Source organism: Crocuta crocuta, unplaced genomic scaffold (genome assembly GCF_008692635.1).
Source record: "Crocuta crocuta isolate KB4526 unplaced genomic scaffold, BGI_CrCroc_1.0 scaffold108, whole genome shotgun sequence".
NCBI lineage: Eukaryota > Metazoa > Chordata > Mammalia > Carnivora > Hyaenidae > Crocuta > Crocuta crocuta.
In genome coordinates, this window is record NW_027532825.1 from 9,766,394 (window position 1) to 9,786,224 (window position 19,831).

A 19,831-nucleotide genomic window follows, 5' to 3' on the forward strand; every position below is an offset into this window, starting at 1 on the left:
CTCCTAAATTCTAAAACTAATCATTAGCCCTATGAAACAGTTGTTCCTTCTAAAGAAGATACAGAGGTGGTAGGAATTTCTAACATTGACAGCAATTTAAAAAGACCATAAAACTCGTTTATGTTTCCATTGTGCCTTATAACCTGTGCTGTGTTTTCATGTACCTTATTTTTATTTAATCTCTACAAAGGCACAGGTAGGTGGATAAAGTCATTTTATCCCCAACAAGCTGAGTCTTCAGGAATTGAAAGAAACAACCCAGAGTCTAGAGCTAATAAGTCAGAGGCCCAGACTTGGAAGTTGGATCTCTTAAGTTAGGCGCCCTCTACTCTTTCCACTATGGCCAGGAATCATTTCTCAGGTTTAAAACGTTAATTAAAATAGTTACAACGGTAATATTGATAATCCTTAGTATTGCAAGAATCATGAAAGATATCAGTTGTTTTTTTAATGTTTTTATTTTTTTTAACATTTGTTTATTTTTGAGAGAGACAGACAGAATGTGAACAAGAGAGGGGCACCGAATCGGAAGCAGGCTCCAGGCTCTGAGCTGTCAGCACAGAACCTGGCACAGGGCACAAACTCACAAACCGTGAGATCATGATCTGAGCCGAAGTCAGACACTTAGCCGATGTCGGAGCCACCCAGGCAACCCTGTTTTTATTTGCTTTTGAGAGACAAGAGACAGAGCAGAGTTGGGGAGGGGCAGAGAGAAAGAGGGAGACACAGAATCCGAACCAGGCTCCAGGCTCTAAGCTGTCAGCACAGAGCCCGACGCAGGGCGTGAACCCACAAAGACGAGATCATGACCTGAGCCGAAGTCAGACAGTTAACTGACTGAGCCACCCAGGCACCCCAAAAGACATCAGGTTTTTTTTTTTTTTAATTTTTTAATGTTTATTCATTTTTTTGAGAGACAGAGACAGAGCACGAGCAGGGGAGGGACAGAGAGAGGGGNCCCCAAAAGACATCAGGTTTTGTTTTTTTTTTAATTTTTTAATGTTTATTTTTTTGAGAGACAGAGACAGAGCACTAGCAGGGGAGGGACAGAGAGAGGGGGAGACATAGAATCCGAAGCAGGCTCCAGGCTCTGAGCTAGCTGTCAGCACAGAGCCCGATGCGGGGCTGGAACCCACAAACTGCGAGATCATGACCTGATCCGAAGTCAGTTGCTTAACTGACTGAGCCACCCAGGCGCCCCAAGACCTCAGTTTTTAAACTAAATTATCAACTGGTATTAGTTTTCATTTCCAAATCACATTTGCTTATGCCTAGAATAGATAAAAGCAGAATATGAGCTGTGCAGCTTTAGAAATTTATACTTGAATTTAAGATCTCCCTCATATGTAATGGCATTTACAAGGTGGCAGTACTTATGAATTTGCAGAAATAAAGCTGAGAGATGCAACGATTATGGATTCCCATTAATGACCTTTAAAGAGAAGACTGGCTAAACAGTAGCAGGGTCAAGGCTGGGTGGAAGTTATTTCATTTATAGGTGATAAAGTTTTAGTTATTCCCAAGTTTCTCACTCTGTTCCTTGCCTTTATACTAAATCAGGAAAAGGAAAATTAAAACATCTGCATCATTTTTTACTCCATTTCTGTCATTCTTCTTCTTCCTTTTATTTTTGCTCTGATTCTGCCTTTCCGTGTGTGTGTCTGTATCTTTGTTGGTCTCTGTGTCCATGTCCGTCTCCCTCCTATTTAGGCTTTAAAACTTCGTTTCCCTACTCCTTCCTCTAGAGGGAGCCACTGTGGCCCAAAAACATTCAAGAATCTAGGGAAACATGGTTTTATCCACTGTGTCAATAATTGAAAAATTCTGTGTACCAGAAATATCTTCTTTTTACAGTTTACTCAAAATTTGTAGAGATTTCTAGAGTCTCTGCCCTCTCATACATGAGAAAAGAATGATAATTTCAGATATTGTCAGAGACTAATCCTAAAACGTTTAAAAATCTGGGAAAACTCAGATTTCAGAGACTCAGATTATCTTTGAGCTTGGTGTTACACATCCGCTTGCATTCCAGACCGTTCTTCACTTCACATTTGTCTTGAGACTCTTCTTCCCACGTGACTTGTCATTTTTGAGTGATGTCTGAATACAGCAGCGCCACCCTGTGGAACGTTCCACGGTGATAAAAATGTGCTGCCCCAACCAGACATCCGGGAGCCACGTGGCGTAGTCAGGTGGTCAAGAAGCATCTAGTGAGGAACTGAATTTTTAATTTGAATTTAAACAGCCACAGACAACAAGAGACTACTGTCTTAGCTCAGGTGAGGCTTCAGGCTATGAAGTCTGTGCGGTTTGAGACCAGCATGTTCTTAAGTGCTCAAGAAAAGGAGAGATGGTTTTGTTGGAAACTTCTGGTACTTTAGTGTGAGCCAGTTTCGCGGTAGAAAACTGATGATAGATGCCTTTTGGTAATAAACTAAGCAGTATACTCGGAAGTCACAGTGTCTCCTTCTAACCATTCCACCTATCCGGTCTTACCACAGTTTCTTGTTGATCGGTGTGCAACATGGTCTCATCCAGCCATAAACTGTACAGCTCTTTGTTGCACTGGTCCCAGGTCCTCTGGACTTCATGGTTTTTTTGGTTTTGGTTTGGTTTTTTACTGCTCCCTTTCACTAACTTCTCACATGTGTATCCTGTCTCTACTCTCACATCATCCCAGAAGGGTAAGGAATCCATAAGAAAGTTCCATTGTTGGTGATGATGATTCATTTTTGGACCTGACGGTATAGAGATAAAGTAGATCGGGTTTTTAATCAAAACAAATGAAGATTTTCTACGTGTTGGTTAGGATTGGGTTCAGCTATGAGCAGTCAGAATCCCAAAATAATAGTGGCTTCAACAGATTAGCAGTCGAGGTCTCTGTCACACAGAAGTCCAGGTGGCAGAGCCCGGTCGGTGGTGGCTGTCACGCAGTCTGTTCTCTGGGCCCCTCACCTTGTAAGACCTCGAACTGGAGGTATAAGAGAGTATCATTCATGTTTCCAGGAGACGATTGGGTGAAAGCACTAAAAATGAGAAAAGAAAGCATTGACTCGCATCGCTTCCTAATGTTTTTTGTTTGTTTTTTTTTATTTCTAGGAGAGAGAGAGAGACAGCGTGAGCAGGGGAGGGTCAGAGAGAGAGGGAGATACAGACTCTGAAACAGGCTCCAGGCTCTGAGCTGGCAGTCAGCACAGAGCCTGACGCGGGGCTCAAACCCACGAACTGCGAGATCATGACCTAAGCGAAAGTCGGACGCTTAACCGACTAAGCCACCCAGGCGCCCCTGACTCGCATTGCTTCTTAAGGAATATTATCAGAAGCCGCCATGCTGCCATCTCACCTCTGAGGGCAGTGTCAGTCACGCCGCTCTCCTGTGGCTAGGAAGGCTCGGAGACTGTTTTATAAATTCTAAACAGTGACACACCCACCTAAAATCTTATTACTACAGAAAATGGCTAAAGGATATTGGGGGGCAACTTGGCTATTTCTGCCACATAACTTAAAAAAAAATTTTTTTTTTTTGAGAGAGACAGTGCAAGTCGGGGAGGGGCAGAGAGAGGGAGAGAGAATCCCCAGCAGGCTCCACCCTGTCAGCGCAGAGCCTGATGTGGGGCTCGGACCCACGAAGCTGTAAGATCACGACCTGCGCGGAGATAAGTATTGGACACTTAACCAACTGAGCCGCCCAGGCGCCCTGGCCACCAACTGCTAAAGGAACTTGTGGGCCGTCCAGTCAAGTGTTTCGTCTTCACTGGGGCCTTCCAGTCTTCACGTTTCCTCACTGGAATAATCTGTACCTCACACTCCTCCCTAATCTCTCTGTCATTCTAAAGCAAGGGTTGTTTTTCCTTTACTGTTTGGTACGAGGGGGGGTCTTCTCCTGCCCCCCCCACATCCATTTCTACCATCAGCATTTCCCCCCTCCCTTTTAGCAGTGAATCTCCAACCAGAGACACATCTAAATCTATATTGTACACAAAAACTGTAAGCCNGCCCCACGAGCCGCTGAACTTAATGCTATTCTTTCGATCGCCTTGTCCTTGTTTTTAAAACAACTGTGGGCGAGGGGTGCCGGGGGGGCGCGCCTGGGGGGCTCAGTCAGTCAGGCGCCCAGCTTCGGCTCAGGTCACGATCTCGCGGTTCGCGGGTTCGAGCCCCGCGTCGGGCTCTGTGCTGACAGCTCGGAGTCTGGAGCTGCTTCGGANCGCGTCCCGTGTCTGTGCACGCGGCCCTCCGTTCCTGCCGCCCCGGCCGTCGCCCTGTGTGCCGTGTGTCTCTGTGCGGCCCTCGCGCGGAGAGACCCCCGCCCGCCCGCCGTGTCCCTGGCGTCCTCTGGGTGCCTTTATTACCGTCCCCTCGCACCTCCTTCCGGGCGGGCCCCGCGGTGCGCAGCAGGCTGTGGTAAATGTGTGCCAGCCCATTCCACGGATTCAAGTCTATGAACACCGTGTCCTTGTTTCCGACGCTCAAGGAAACGCGGTCACCTGTGGAGGCCCTCGTGCCTTTACGTGATCGCCTCTTAGGTCCGTCCTGATGGTCAGGTCCAGTTTCTGCCCCGCTCCGCTACTGACGCGCGCCTGCGAGCGCTCGTCTGTAAGCCCGGGGAGGCGGCCGTGGGCGCAGCCGTCCGCGCGCGTTCGGGTGTCCGGACAGGGGACGTGGCCGCCCGGAAGAAACGCGGGGTCACATGGAGACCAAGCCCGGGGGAAAGCCCTTCTCCGCCCTTGCTGCTGGGACGTCCGGCGTCGGCTCGAATAGGTCACGGGTCAGGGGTGTCCAGCCCGGCTCCGGGCAGGCGAGGACGGCCACCAGCCAAACCTAACACCTGGGTTTCGTCCACTTTCTGTTTGTAAACGAGGGCGATGGAAAAATTCTCCGAAACGTGTATGTGTACGTGAACCTCTTAGTGTTGTTTCCTCCCTGATAACGCGGAGTAACGTGTACCCTGTTCTGTTGGAAGGCTCTAGAGATCTGTCAACAGAGGAACTTCGTAGAAGAGACCGTTTATCTTCTGAGTAAGTAGCTGTTGCCCTTGTGGCCCCGGTAAGCTGCAGAACGGCGTGACCGTGCCGTGTAAACTGTCTAAGAACGCACTTCACCTTTACACCAGAGTCACACAGAGCTTAGAGACTGTCCTTTATAAGAAGTTAATGGGGATGCCTGGGGGGCTCAGTCGGTTAAGTGTCCGACCTCAGCTCAGGTCAGGATCTCATAGTTTGCAGGTTCGAGCCCCGCGTCGGGCTCTGTGCTGACAGCTCAGAGCCTGGAGCCTGTTTCAGATTCTGTGTTTCCCTCTCTCTCTGACCCTCCCCAGCTCGCAGTCTGTCTCTATCAAAAATAAATAACATTAAAAAAAAAAATTTAACATACGGAAAAGGAAAGATGGTTTGGCGAGTTCGTCTTTTTTTTTTTTTTTTTTTTGGTCAGCCTATTTTACTGTGATCTCAGCAGAAAATAATGTTCATTGTCAGTAATCACACCTTAAATGACCAGAGAAAATGCAGTTGACTGTGGTGGACGTTTTTGGAGAGAGGAAAACTGGTGTAATCTAGTTCTGAGTTGCCCCTGGGCCTCTCGCATGGCCTCCGTATGTGTCATAGCTTTTGTACCAAAGCCGCAGAACTTAATGATCTTTCCCCTTCCTCCTAAATGAACCACTTTGCATAAAAGCAGGGTCGATTCCTGAATGCCTCCCAGGGAAGCTCTATGCGGACATTTGTGGCATAAGCACAGAATTCAGATATTAGGTGTTTCTCCAGCATCCCTTCCCAAAAGATCCTCCAGTGGGGTGGATTTTTGTCACAATGTCGCATTGTCCTAGGAGACAAGGAAGTAGAGAACTTACAAAGGGAGAGAGACATAATCTCTTTTTTTAAAGTTATCAAAACTTAAAAATCCTATACATATTTTTTTAATTAGCCATTTTTAAGACCTAAACAGCAGGAGTAATATTTGTAGGACAAAGATGCTATAGAAGGAACAACGGATGGGGATGTCATTTTATTCCCAGGCCAGCTGTTCTCACCAGATAATGGCGGCTCAGAGCGAGGAGGATTTAAGACCCGGTACTCGTTCCTGCCACAGGGCAGGCGCTTGCCGTCCCTCCTCTGAGTAAAGCGTTCTACATGTACCGTATTCAAGACTCGTGCAAACTGTTAAGGCTGCTGAAATGCCAGTAGATCAGTGGGCAAAGTGTGTACAGATAATTAACCAAATAGAAGCATAGTTAGTAAATACTTTCATTTAACGAGGGCAGTTGGAAGGCTTTCACCGGAACTTGGAGGAGAAGGAAACGAGGTCGTTGATCGTTGAATTTGCGTTTGGCACAAAGTGTATCAAAAGAGCAAATCCAAAGCTACCTCAAGAGGCAGAATGACTCCGAGGCGTTTAAAAGTCTTAACTGTATCTGAAATGAATGTGTTGAAAAGAAATACGCGTCTGTTGGAGGGAAGTCGGAATCAGACAGACCGGGTCAGACTTCAGCTCTGCCGCTCAGTAGCTGTATGATCTTGGCAAGTTATTGTTTCTGTGTCCTCGTCCATAAGATACAAATATTACTGGAACATAGGACAGTAGCTTTGGTGAAATGATGTAATTTATGTGAAGCACTTAAATGAGTACTCAGCACCAAGGAAACACCCAGTAAAGAGGAGATTAATTATTTCACTATGTTCTAAACAGTAAAGGCTAACGTCACATAAGAAAACATTAGCCTTCAAGACAAGAAGTACATAAACAAGAGATAGGCTATTTCTTTAAAAATGTTTTATGAAAACATCCTAAATGAAGAATTTCTCACATCTTTGCTAGGCCGAATGGGCAATAGCCGAAGCGCCCTGAAGATGATTATGGAGGAACTGCATGATGTTGATAAAGCGATTGAATTCGCCAAGGAGCAAGATGACGGAGAGCTCTGGGAAGATCTGATTTTGTATTCCATCGACAAACCGCGTAAGCAGAAAAGTCCACGTGCGATCAGACCTTTTTTCTCCATACAGCCAGTTATGTCCAGAGTAAGAATTATCTCAAGACCCACTGGGTGGAAAATAGGGAGAAGTGTCTGATAAAAACAGGCTAATGAGTACATCGTAAAGACTTCTGGTTCTCCTGTGTAGAGAAACCTGGAGCTTGTCACTTTGCATGACCTGAACGTGAAAAGGAACAGGTGGCTAACCTGATGATGTTCACTGTGTCCCCATGAACAGATTATGACTCCGTAAATGTAATCTGGCTTAGTTTGTGTTTTTTCCAGTTTGTATACAGGTGCATTTATTTTGAAAAGGTCAAGCCCTTTTGGGCTTGTTTCTTTTTATGGGCCCCTAGAACTGTCAGTAGCCAGCGATGGTCTCTGGATGTCTGCTGTGACAGTACCTGGTCTCTGTCCCGTAGCTCCAGGAGCACGAGTGTGCTGCCGTCATGGGATTGTCCGCCGCCAGGGCTCCCATTTCGGAAAGAAATACGAAGTCCCCCAAGAGTAACCCTAGCCCTCTTTTGAAGATCTGGAAATGATTCTGAAACTGGCAATAGTGGTTTAAGGTCCACCCCCTTCCCTTCCCTTCCCTTCATTGTTTTAGTAAAAAGGCTTATCTCTTTCAGTGTTTTCAAGTTTTAGACACCACTCTCGGGATTGTCTTTCTATAGGAGATACGAGAGGATAATGTTATTCAAGTCCGTTTCCGATGCAGGTTGTCACATGCACGTGCATCTTTGAGACACTAACTCAGCGTGAGAAAATCGTATTTACAGACCTGCAAGGAGGCGGGGTGGGCGATGTGGAGCACATTGTGACCTGGCGCAGGAGTGAATTTGGGCTTTTAACCTGCTGGGTGTATGGCCCTGGATGAATCAGTTAATCACCCCATTTCCCTTTTCTATAAAATGGGGCCAAACAACATTGCTACCTTGCAGAACACTGGAGAAAAGTATGGGAGAGCCGGGCCATGGTGTAAATGCTCGGTAAATGTGAGTTGCACCCCGTCAACACTGCAGGCTGTGTTCCGAAGCCCTCATCTCTTCTCCAGCCATTTTTAACTTGTGTGGCTTCTCCCTTATGTCGTGAAGTAAAAGGAAAGTTAGTTTTTGACAGTTCAGAAATTCAGTTGGTTTTAACACTTTCTTTAAAGGAAATAATTTGGGGGGAGGGGCGCGCCTGGGTGGCTCAGTTGGTTAGGCGTCTAACCCTTGACTTCGGCTCAGGTCATGGCACAGTTTGTGAGGTCAAGCCTCACACTGGGCTCTGTGCTGACAGTGCAGAGCCCACTTGGGATTCTGACTCTGTCTCTGTCGCTCTCTCTCTCTGCCTCTTTCTGTTGCTCTATCAAAATAAATAAAAATAAACTTAAGAAAAACATAAAGGAAATAATTTTTTATTTGAGTCACTTCTTGCCTAAAACTGCACTATGTACACTGCGTACGTGCTAATTACCGCCTGTGCTATTTTGCAGCATTTATTACTGGCTTGTTAAACAACATTGGCACGCATGTGGACCCAATCCTCCTGATTCATCGTATTAAGGAAGGAATGGAGATTCCCAATTTGAGAGATTCCTTGGTTAAAATTCTGCAAGACTACAATTTGCAAGTAAGTATCCTTTCTTGATCCTTCATACCAGCACGGAGGGTAAGTTGACTTGACTCCCGGATAAACATTTCTAGGATTATTTTCGATATCTAAGAATTCATTTGGATAATTACATTTTCTTTCAGCCCAGATATGTATTTGGGAAACTCATGGAGTAGAGAGTCCTCCTTTAAGGAAGCCACAGAAGTGTTTAACCACTTCCAAATTTTCTCTCCTCGATAAGCAGGCACTCTTCCACTTAGGTGGTGCATGGAGCGTGCCGTTTGGAAGGGAGAGGGGTAGTTCCCTCGCAGCCGCTGAAACCAGTTTTAAGTAGGATGAGTATTGTGTCCCCTGGGGGGAACAAAAAACATGTTTTTCAGATAATTCTTTTATTCCCTTGAAGTTACTTAGTAACCCATTGCCTGAGAGGTGGTGAATATGTGATTTTATTGAACCTTTTGTCTGCTTCCCAGAGTAGTACAACCTGGTTATCTGTAGTAATTCAGAACTTGATGATAAAAGCAGCGGAACGCCTTATTTTTTCAAAAAAGTAATTAATGTGCTAATTACAAAGCAGCCTCATCTTTTCTTGTGAAGGACGCCTAACAATTACTATTTCACTGGNNCCCCGGGATGCCGGTAGCTTCCGCAGAGCTTGAAACCGTTGAAAGCACGTTTCTTTAACAGTTGGGACTCTTCTTTCTCGACTTCGTTTGAGAACGAGTTTTTATTAGAAGAGGGGGGAAACTGCTTTCCCGGAAACACAAAGATTTCACAGGCAGAGCCAGAGGATGGGGTCGTGGGGAGAGAAGTGGTTAGGAGGTTAAGTAGGGAGGGGAGCACCCTGNGCGTCCGACCTCCTGAGGCCCTGGGTGTGAGCGAGCCTGATGCTGACCTGTGTCCCCAGGCTCCTCCCAGCCCCGGTGGGCCAGGATCTGCTCCAAGTTTCATGCCCACATGTACTAAGAAGTCACTTAGGTGTGGTGGCCCTACGCACCTCTGCCCCCCGGAAGGTGACAAAACAGTCCTTCCTCTGTCCTCCAGCTTACAGGTGCATCGAGCTTAGACTCTAGGCTGGAAATGGGCCTTAGCTTTTTCCCAGCCTCTGCAGCACCGACAGACACACCTAATAAATCCCTCTTACTGGGCTCTTAATCCAGAGAACCCGGCTCACGGGCCTCACTGGGTTTCACTCCTCATTCGTGTTTTAAAACGAATAAATGTGCATAGCTCTGAGTCAGCCGGGAATAAAAATAAATTATTAGATGCAAAATGAATTCCATATTAAAAAAATCATCCACTAAAACAGCTGTTCAATCAATACTTTATCCTCTTAATTATATTTTTAAGTGTACTGAGAGCTCTTCCTTAAGATGTGTACGTGTGCGGTTGGTGAGGTGTTGAGCGGGCTCCGAGTTACTTCACCAGTGGATCCCGTAAACCAGGGAGTGGCTGCTGGGCCGAGGGGAGGGAGCCCCGGGGAAGGTGGCAGAGCCCCCCGGAACTGCCCCGGGGTCTCCCCTAGAGCTCAGACAGCTCGTGATGGGTGCAGAGGAATCGCTGATCCTGGGCAGGTGGTTCAAACAATTCCAGGGGGCGCCCCCTCCTTGCATGTGAAGAAAGACTTGAGAAGGGTTTTCTATGCAAAAAGCCACTGTCTTTCGTTAAGGGCCATTTATTTCCTTTCTCCAGGCAGCCTGCTAGAGATCACTGTAACAGTACTTAAGCCCGCTTCTCGATTACAGAGCATTTTGAAGTTTCCAGAAAAGTTTCACATACATATTTTTGACTCTAGTCTCGTTCATTTGTGCCATAAAAGTATATCGTTGATTTTGACATGTTGTCGCAGGATAGAAAATGACTAGTCCCGCTAATCTTCCAAACGGGGGGTAAATTGTGCAGATCCATGTATTTGTGCAGACCTGGAACCTTCTCTGTTGGAGGCAGGGCAGAGAGGGAAGGCCCCTGGCAGATAGAGCGAACCGTTCAGTAAGCATAAGGAGCCATGGTCAGATGTCAGGGACAGGGCTGCTCCGTGTTGGGAATCTCTCGGGGGCAGATTTACAGTAAAGTATGCAGCACTTTAAGGAAAGTCGGTTAAGCATCCGACTTCGGCTCAGGTCATGATCTCACTGTTTGTGGGTTCGAGCCCCGCATCAGGCTCTGTGCTGACAGCTCAGAGCCTGGAGCTGCTTCAGATTCTGTGTCTCCCTCTCTCTCTGACCCTCCTCTGCTCATGCTGTCTCTCTGTCTCTCAAAAATAAAGATTAAAAACATAAAATGTCTTTGGCTCCTGAGAGTGCTTTGGGAGATCACTCGTTAGCCAGTAGCTCTTTGGAGACAGAAGGCAGGAAAAGTTGTGAGAAAAATTTTAAGTATCTCTTCTGGTTTTAAAATTTTATGTTTTCTAAAACTCAGCAACTCTCCTCAACTGAAGTTCAGCACGAGGCACGTTAGCAGTCTGCGTCATCATTAAAGTGAAGGAAGATCTCCTTCAGCCGCGATGTTGGTGTTTACAGTTTTAAAATGTTTTTTATTATCATGTTTTCGTACCTTGTTACACAGTTCATATAATGACTCAACAAATTTTAAAAAGCTTCATGAAGTCTGTAAGGTAAAGGTAGCCTTGATTGTACTTCATGAACTTAGAACGTTCCTAGGCCTGATTTCAAAGACAAATAGCTATTGTGTTAATATAAACTTATTTGCAGAACAGTGTGGTATAAATGACATTTCAGTGTTTACATGAAACTGACAATAGTTTACAAATTATTTTTATGCCATAGGTTTTTCATGTTTATACTTTATATTTTTAAAATATTAAAATTTTTTTAACGTTTATTCATTTTTTGAGAGACAGAGCGTGAGTGGGGGAGGGGCAGAGAGAGAGGGAGACACAGAATCTGAAGCAGCTCCAGGCTCTGAGCTGTCAGCACAGAGCCCGATGCGGGGCTCGAACCCACAGACAGTGAGATCATGACCTGAGCTGAAGTAGGACGCTTAACCGACTGAGCCACCCGGGCGCCCCTAAACTATTTTTATTTCTAAATTCAGCATTTCTATCCCTTTCTGCTTGTATTTTTCCTGAAGAGTTCTAGCATTTCTGTTCCTGTGCTCTTACCTGACAGCCATTTCATCGCGGTCATTAGGCGCTACCACCTCCGTGTCACAGCTGGGAAGACTCTCGAAGGTGGCGAACGGGCTTTGAGCCCAGATCCTCTGACTGCATCTTGGGTATTTCGTACTGGCCGGCTGGTGGCTCCACTGGTCTCTGGGGACGCATTCGCGGTCCTGGCAGGTCACACAGAGGAACACCTGGGATCGAACAGGCCGCCCGCTGTCTTGGGAGAGCGGTGGACGTGATGTTTGCAGAGCTGGGCTCCGGCTCTGCCTTTCTCACCAGCAAGCCTTGGCCCTTTGGGAAGGTACCTGACCCTTCTGGATCTCAGCTTTCCCATTCGATTAAATCAATGTTGGCAAGCCTGGCTACACACCAGACTTACCTGATTTCTTTTAAAAATCACTTCGTCTCAGTAAAAAAAAAAAAAAATCCAGATCTGCTGGATTAGACTCTCCTGGGGGGCCAAAGGCCTCTATCCTTAACCCACTTTGATGTTCCTTAACGCTAAGCCTGGCGCAAGTCTGTGCATTGGCATTTGACATTTAGGAACCTGGAGATGAGATGATCTCTAAAGGATCTTCCATCTCTCAAGTTCTTCAGGGAGTCATTACGCCGTTATGTCGCCCCATATTTCTTGTTTCTCATCTCTCTGCTTTGAAACCCAGAGACCAACAATTAAGAGGAGATAGTGACTTCTTTCTTACCTGCCTTTTTTTTTTTAATGTTTATTTTTGAGAAAGACAGACACAGAGTACGAGCAGGAGAGGGGCAGAGAGAGAGGGAGACATGGAATCCCCAAAGCGGGCTCTAGGGTCTGAGCTGTTAGCACAGAGCCCAACGCGGGTCTTAAACCCACGAACGTTGAGCTCACGACCTGAGCCAAAGTCAGATGCCTAACCTACTGAGCCGCCCAGGCGCCCCTTCTTACCTGTATTTTGGGGGGTTCAGATGGGTTTCTTCTTGTTCACAGTACATAAGCTCTTCATTTCTTCCAAGAGATAGTTTTTTAAATTTATAGATCTCTGAAATAAACTTTTAAAATAGATTTTTTTTTTCCTTTCAAATGATTTCCATTTGGCCTGATAGCAGCTTTTAGGTGACATGGGTGACCTTTGACTACCAGCTGTAGCTTCTTTAATCAGTCTGGCACGTGTATACTTTGTGCCGTCGTAAATCAAATATGATTATAATATTGTTTCTGAACTCCAGCATGAGACCTTAGAGGCTTTCTATTTTTTCCTTACTTCTCTGCATTTCATCATCTTTGATGATAATCCCAACAAAAAAGCAAAGCCTTTTCAATTAGAATTCAGATCCCCGTAGCATCATAACCTACCTGATGGATTAGAAATTAGGCAAAATGGTTTCCCCAGCTCGTTCCGGCATCGTACGGGGCTTGTAAACCCAGGTAACTATCTGTCATTTGCAATTCTAACAGTAAACACTGCAGTATGAACCAGGCAATGTCAGCAGAAAGTCCAACACTCAAAGAATCTTTTAAGATAAAAATATCAGAAACTCGGCAATTTTTATGGCATTTTCCCCACAGCAGCTGTTTCTAATGAAGCATAATAACATCACTGATGTGCAATTCTTTTATTGCTTTATAAAATCTCTATGCGTCTGGTGCTTTGCACTGGGATGATCACTGATGCTGGACTGCAGAGAGCTCGGGAAAAACGACTCTGCGGCCTCGTGTGGGTTTTCGACAGCGTCTTATAAACACATTCTTCTTTAAATTCACAGTAGAACAAGGTGTGCTTGTAACAAACCGAGTCTAGACCCTACAGCTGGCTGTCTCGAAAATGATGACGATGAAACAGTAAAGGAAATGCCAGACAGCTTAGCTCTGTGGAGGAAACAGTGTCGTGGTAAGAAAACGAGTCAGTGTGTGAGAACAGTGTGTGGGGAGAAAGAAATAAGGAAAAGTCCCACAAGGAAAATGAATCTCTGAAAGGTCACGTACTTGCCAAGCAACAATGCCCACAGACCCTTTGTGAGATGAAAGCTTGATGCTGTTATGACGTTGAGGAAAAGAAAGACCAGGGGTTTACTTCCCTTGGTGAAATTCTAATACGAGCTGGAGATTCTAGTCTGAGATGTGGATACACAGAAGAATGAAAAGTGCCGTGACAACCGCAGTATTTCTAAGAACTGGAAGGTACTACATCAAACTCAAAGGCGTTATTAGCAAGTCTCCTCTAAAACAAAGACAGAACTTTGCAACTTGATCCCTCATAGCCCTGGAGTGGAAACAGCCTCAGTGCCCATCAACAGGAGAGTATATCTCCAGATTGCTGCCTCTTGGCCACAAATCAGATGCTGTGTCTCCAGGCCTCACGTCCTCATTCTAGGCAGGAAGACCTAGGAAGCAAAGAGCTCTTTCCTGATGAGGGTTTGCTCTTTTATTTGGGAAACGATGGCTTTCCCAGCCTCTGTGTTCATCTCATTGGCCAGATCTGTGTTGCATGAATCCCAGCCAGCTGCATAGTAGACACTTGAGTGTATTTTATTCTACGTGTTTGCTGTGTTTCATAATTTAAAATGGAAAGTAGCCCAAAGTAATGGCAGACAGTATGTTCAAAACGCGAGTGGCGTGAGTAACGTCCGGTTAGCAAGGCTGGAAAGGAGACCGTGGAAGGTCCGGGTCCACAGGTCGGGGAGCAGGCTGCGTGTCACGACCTTGGAAGATGGGAGTTGTCGGGAATCATGAAGATCAGAGAGGGTCGAAGAGAACGGAGTTTGACTCCGCCACCGATGTTTTAATAAAGGCATTCCTGGGAAATACCAGGTATCTGCTTGAAGCCAGTGACCACCACGGCCCAGTTCTCATGGGTCACTGATGGTGGCTACAGCAAAGAATCCACGGTCGGCCTAATGCCTTGTCATGTCTGGCACTGAAAATAGTACCTGTGTGATTCTACCGTGTTCTCGTATCGTCTTGACTCACCGCTCTGATTGCCCTAGAGCTCTACAGGCTTTTGGGGATCACTGGTTCTTTCGAGCAGATGGTAGCTGCATTTCTTGCTACCCCTGTCTGCCTGCTAAATGAGAATCCTGTAGACCATCTTTCTCTTCTTCTGCTTTGGAGCCTTGGATTTGGGGAAGATGAAGTAGAAAGTAACTTACTGTATTTGTGTGTTTTCTCTCCTCCTGGCTGAGTGCCTCTCAATACTGAAGTTTTTCCTAGAAAATGCCTTGCTGTGGGCAGACGGATTGTACCGATCTGGAAAAATGTCATCCCGGTGAAAATACAGTTCCTTCTTAGTTTGCAGGGTTTTTTTTTTTTCCTGTTTTCTTTTTTAAATTTGCAGGCACCCTGGCTTCCGTCTGTACTGCCAGGTCTGCCCTTCTTCCGGTATTATTCATGCAGGAGGCCCTCCACACCCACTCAGGGTCAGAGCCAGCTCGTTTTGAAACGTTGTACCGAAGATACTTTGACACTGTTTTTCTTAAGTTTTTATTCTGGTATTGGAGGCTGAGCAGCATTATATGTTTGCTTATAAATTTCTTAAAGTTACTGACACCAGGAATTTTTTTAAGTTTATTTTTGAGAGAGTTAGAGAAAGAGAGCGAGCATGGAAGGGGCAGAGGAAGAGGGAGAGAGAATCCCAAGCAGGCTCTGCTCCGTCAGCGTGGAGCCTGATGTGGGGCTCGAACAAACCGTGAGAGCATGACCTGAGTCGAAGTCAGATGTTTAACCCACTGAGCCACCTGGGCACCCTTGACATCAGTATTTATTAGGTCTCTTTCTTAGTATAGTTTTCTCTTCTTGTGTGCTTTAATGATACCCATTAAAGTTTTAATGTCTTCTTCCAGTGAATCAAAAATGCAATTTTTAGTAGCATTTGAAGGAAGAAAACGTCATAGGCAGTGTCTCGATTAATGCAGAAATAGTAGAGCTTTATTTCCTGCTCATCCATACTGGAAATGGCAGGTATAGAACTTTGGCCTGGACATCAGCTCTGTTTTCTGGAGTATCTGCTTTTGTACGACTGGGGAGAAAAGCCTTGGGCTGCATTCGCCCACAGCCCGTGCTGTCCAGGGTTTCAGAGAAGCGTGTATTAGTGTAGACCCCGGGGATGGCAGAGCCCAGGGGGCCCGGTGGCATGAATTGAAAACCTGAAAGCAAGACCCGTGTGTAGGTTCCTGAGGTGGGCGCGACGCACCTCCGAGGGCAGCATTCGCCGCGACCCGGAGCTGGACCACAGGGAGGCAGGGATGGCATCATTCTGTGAATTTCCGGGGTGGTTACATCTGAGCGCACAGAAGCGTGCAGGAAGACCCATTGAGCCAGAAGAGCGAGCCGCAGACACTGCCACAGAGAGCCTCTCTGCCCTTCAGGCCCTGAGCGTCCCCCTCTAAGAAAAGCAACATTTTCTGGTTCAAAAAAAAAAAAAAAGGCACCTGGCATAAGCACACCTCCTACAGCCTCTCCCAACAAACAACAAAACAGAAAACCCAAAACAGGCTGGAAACTCTAACCGAGGCCCATGGAACGGGGCGGAAGGTAGGGCGGGTCACATCGCTGTGCTGTGCCCAAGCAGGTGGGCACTGTCTCCATCCCGCCCTGGCTCCGAAACACAAGGCGGGCGCCACCCGGCAGCCCGCGTCGTGTGTGTCCTGACTCGTGACGCTGCTGCGGGGCCCCCGCCTCCGCTCGTCCAGGCAGCAGGCGAGAAAATATGTCCCCTACGGAACAGCAGGGAAAAGGCATACAGAAAAAGCGCGGTACTGGGACGCAGAAAATGGGTCTCGTAACAGAGCGTGAACATCGGTGGTCGTTTTCAGTTGGCCGCCCCGTGAGAGTCGCCAAATTGGAGGGTGAGCAGAGACACGAGACCCTTGGCGCCGCGCTGAACAGTGGGGCGGGAAGAAAGGGACTGCGGCCAGCAGGGGGTTAGGACAGAGGTCGTGTGTGCTTGCTCGCTCTGTGCCCTGCTCCTGGTCCGTGACACGGACCCCGTAGAGATTCGTGCAGCAGAGAGGCAGATTTGTGACATGGAGGATTCTGGAATAGCAGATTTCCACCCTGGACCGAGCAGGTCACGTGGGGCCAGACTGCCGGGCGGGGTCCGCGCTGGGAAGCCCTGTGAGACAGCAGCGGGGTTGTCACAGCCTTCCTTGCTGTACGGAGTTCCACGGCGCTGCAGCAGCTACCGTCTGCTGAGTGCAGTTGTGACCGAACGGAGGCCGGAAGGTGGGCGCGAGGGTTCGGAGGGAGGAGCGCACCAGGGCCCGGCAAGCAGGGAGTGCCTCACTGTGCAGCTTCAGACACTCGTTTTCTGAATCCCCAGTAAGAGGCTTCACCCCCAAAGTGGAGTCTTCTAAAGACGGCTTTTTTTTTTCTTTTTTTAAAACAACGAATGCATTAGATCCTGCTTCGTGAAGGCTGCAAGAAGATTCTCGTAGCCGACTCTTTGTCTTTACTGAAGAAAATGCACCGGACTCAAATGAAAGGCGTCCTGGTGGATGGTGGGTAACATTAAAATAATCCTATTAGAACCATAGGCCTTGCTTTCAGAAGAGACAGAGCAAAGGGAAAGACTGTCTAATCCCAATGTGTGTTTCCTTGCAGAGGAAAACATCTGTGAGTCGTGCCTGTCCCCTATTCTTCCTTCAGGTAAGATGGCTGATGGGATCCTCCAAATATGTGTTCGTGAGGAGTGGAATTAAAAAAATTTTGTTTTAATTTTTAATGTTTATTTTTGAAGGAGGGAGAGAGAGAATGTGAGCAGGGGAGGGTCAGAGAGAGAAGGGGACACAGAACCCAGGGCAGGTTCCGGGCTCTGAGCTGTCAGCACAGAGCCCGACGCGGGGCTCGAACTCACAGTGAGATCGTGACCTGAGCCGAAGTCGGACGCTTAACCACTGAGCCACCCAGGTGCCCCAGAATTAAAATTTGGATGTTAGTACATCTATAACTTCTGGAATAATCCGTGTAGGGAAGAATTTCAGCCCACAACCCTACTCAGTTGCAGGCTGGTGCCACCGTTCTGAAAAGCTGAGGTGCCCGCCCTAGAGTTGCATCCGTGTTACCGGGGAGGCTCGGGAAAGCCCGGAGCGCCGGTCCCACCCCAGTGCGGAGGCAGTAGCTCTAGGGCAGGACCCAAGGATTTGCACTTGCAACACATTCCCGGGTGACGTAGATCCGTCTTCAGGGGCCATTCCTTGAGAATCACGGCTTTAGAGTAGAATAAAATGGAAAAACCACCATCAACGTGTTTAAATTGCAAAGGAGAAGAATCGTGTGAATCTAGGAAAAAAACTGTACACCCCCACAAAAAAATTGTACTTTTCTTTTAACTTTTCCCTTGCCCTGTGGTTGCAGCCACCTAAATTATCCCCCGTTGCGATGGAAACCTACTACTTGCCACCTCATCAGAATATAAGCACGTGTTTATTTATAGTTGGTAGATACGTATATCATCGTGTATAATGGGAGCGCCTTACGTAAGGCTAGAACAGAAGAGGAAACTCCAGAGTTTGAACATAGAAATTAAAGCATAGCTGTCGGGATGCAAAGAAGTGCTTTTGATACAAATTCAGCACAGAGAAGTACTGAGAGAGAGAGAGAGAGAGAGCGCGCTAGCTGATGCAGGATTTACTTAGCTTTAAGGGATAAAGGACCAGGAACGTGAAAAGTCCGTTCCACCCAGGGTCTTTTCTAGAGGAAATGGGTTTGAAGTGTTCATGTTAAAAACCACAATGGGCACAGGAAAAATGAGCTTTACACAGTGCAAGTGCAAGGTCACAGCCCAGGATTCTCCCCCTGCTCTGCCCTCAAGTCCCTGAATGGCCCTGGCCAACCCGTAGGTGAACTGGAAGCACTTTTCTAAAGTCACGGAATGGACTGGAGGACACGGTATATGTAGTGTGTGTGAGGGCCTGGGGAACGGAAGAGGGTGTGTGCAAACCCGTCCTAATCTAAGTCTTAGAGAGACACAGAGAGAATGAGTGCGGGAGGGGCAGAGAGAACCCCAGGCAGGCTCCGTGCTGTCAGCGCAGAGCCCGATGCGATGCTCCGTCTCACACACCATGAGATCGTGACCTGAGCTGAAGTCCAGAGTCGGACACGTAACCACAGCCCTCCAGTTTCCCCCCTCTACCCTCGCTCCTGGTTTTAAAATACACGACTGGGGCGCCTGGGTGGCTTAGTCAGTTGAGCGTCCGACTTTCGCTCAGGTCATGATCTCGCGGTTCGTGGGTTCGAGCCCCGCGTCGGGCTCTGTGCTGACTGCCAGCTCGGAGCCTGGAGCCTGTTTCAGTCTGTGACTCCCTCTCTCTCTGACCCTCCCCTGCTCACGCTGTCTGTCTCTCTCTCCTAGAAATAAATAAAAATAAGAGATAAATAAAATACACGAGGTAGAGCCTTCGCTGGGAAGTGGTCCCCCGTTTGCGCTCGTAACGGGCATGGAGGACAGCCACCCGTGACTCCGAGCAGCTCGGAGGCAGTGTCCGCGGTGCGTGGCTCCCACCACCCCTCGGGGCGCCTCCGCGACCGTGTCCTCCTGCGGCAGCTTATTGCTGGGACATTGAACCACAGCTGGACTTTCAGTCAGGATCGGTTCAGAAAGTTCCGGACCTGCCTGCTTCATTGGGTTCTCTCTCTTCTGCCCTCTGCCCCCAGACGCTGCCAAGCCCTTCAGCGTGGTGGCCTTCCACTGCCGGCACATGTTCCACAAAGAGTGCCTGCCCGCGCCCAGCGTGGTGAGTAGGGAGTCGCGCGTGTCACGCGTCCCGCGGCCTCTCTGGCTCGTGCTAGATCCCCGAAGAAAATGACTTTACTTCCCACGTGTAACAGTGCTTAGTGCCCTACACCGTAGCGCCCCCTTCTCCCCGGTCCCCCCGGCCCCCCGGGGTCTGGAAGCAGACGAAGGGCCAGAAGGTCAGCAGGGGCCCAACACTGGACCCGGGGTCGTTCATCACTTCACCTCCTCACGGGGCGTTCTCTCCTCGTGAGGAGCGGGTGCAGCATGAGGTAAACCGCACTCTCGTAACTTTCGTTACAGTAGGTTTTTAAAATCGTCTGTTTATTAGTTACTGATCGCATGTGCCCAGTCTGTCCCAGGTAGGGATGTAGAGCAAAAACGGTATGGTTAGGGCTGGGTACTGTCTACACTTTCAGGGACCCCCCCCCCCCG

At 47.7% G+C, this 19,831-nt stretch overlaps 1 protein-coding gene across 1 annotated transcript in view; it reads left to right on the top strand.

The window, feature by feature from the left end:
• VPS41 (VPS41 subunit of HOPS complex) overlaps positions 1–19,831 on the top strand; it is a 184,738-nt gene that overhangs the window by 163,656 nt on the left and 1,251 nt on the right. The window contains exons 23-28 of the mRNA XM_077781123.1: positions 4,964–5,018; positions 6,814–6,954; positions 8,448–8,584; positions 17,063–17,162; positions 17,266–17,310; positions 19,318–19,397. Of these exons, the coding sequence (XP_077637249.1) occupies positions 4,964–5,018; positions 6,814–6,954; positions 8,448–8,584; positions 17,063–17,162; positions 17,266–17,310; positions 19,318–19,397 (558 nt within the window). The remainder of the gene's footprint in view (positions 1–4,963; positions 5,019–6,813; positions 6,955–8,447; positions 8,585–17,062; positions 17,163–17,265; positions 17,311–19,317; positions 19,398–19,831) is intronic.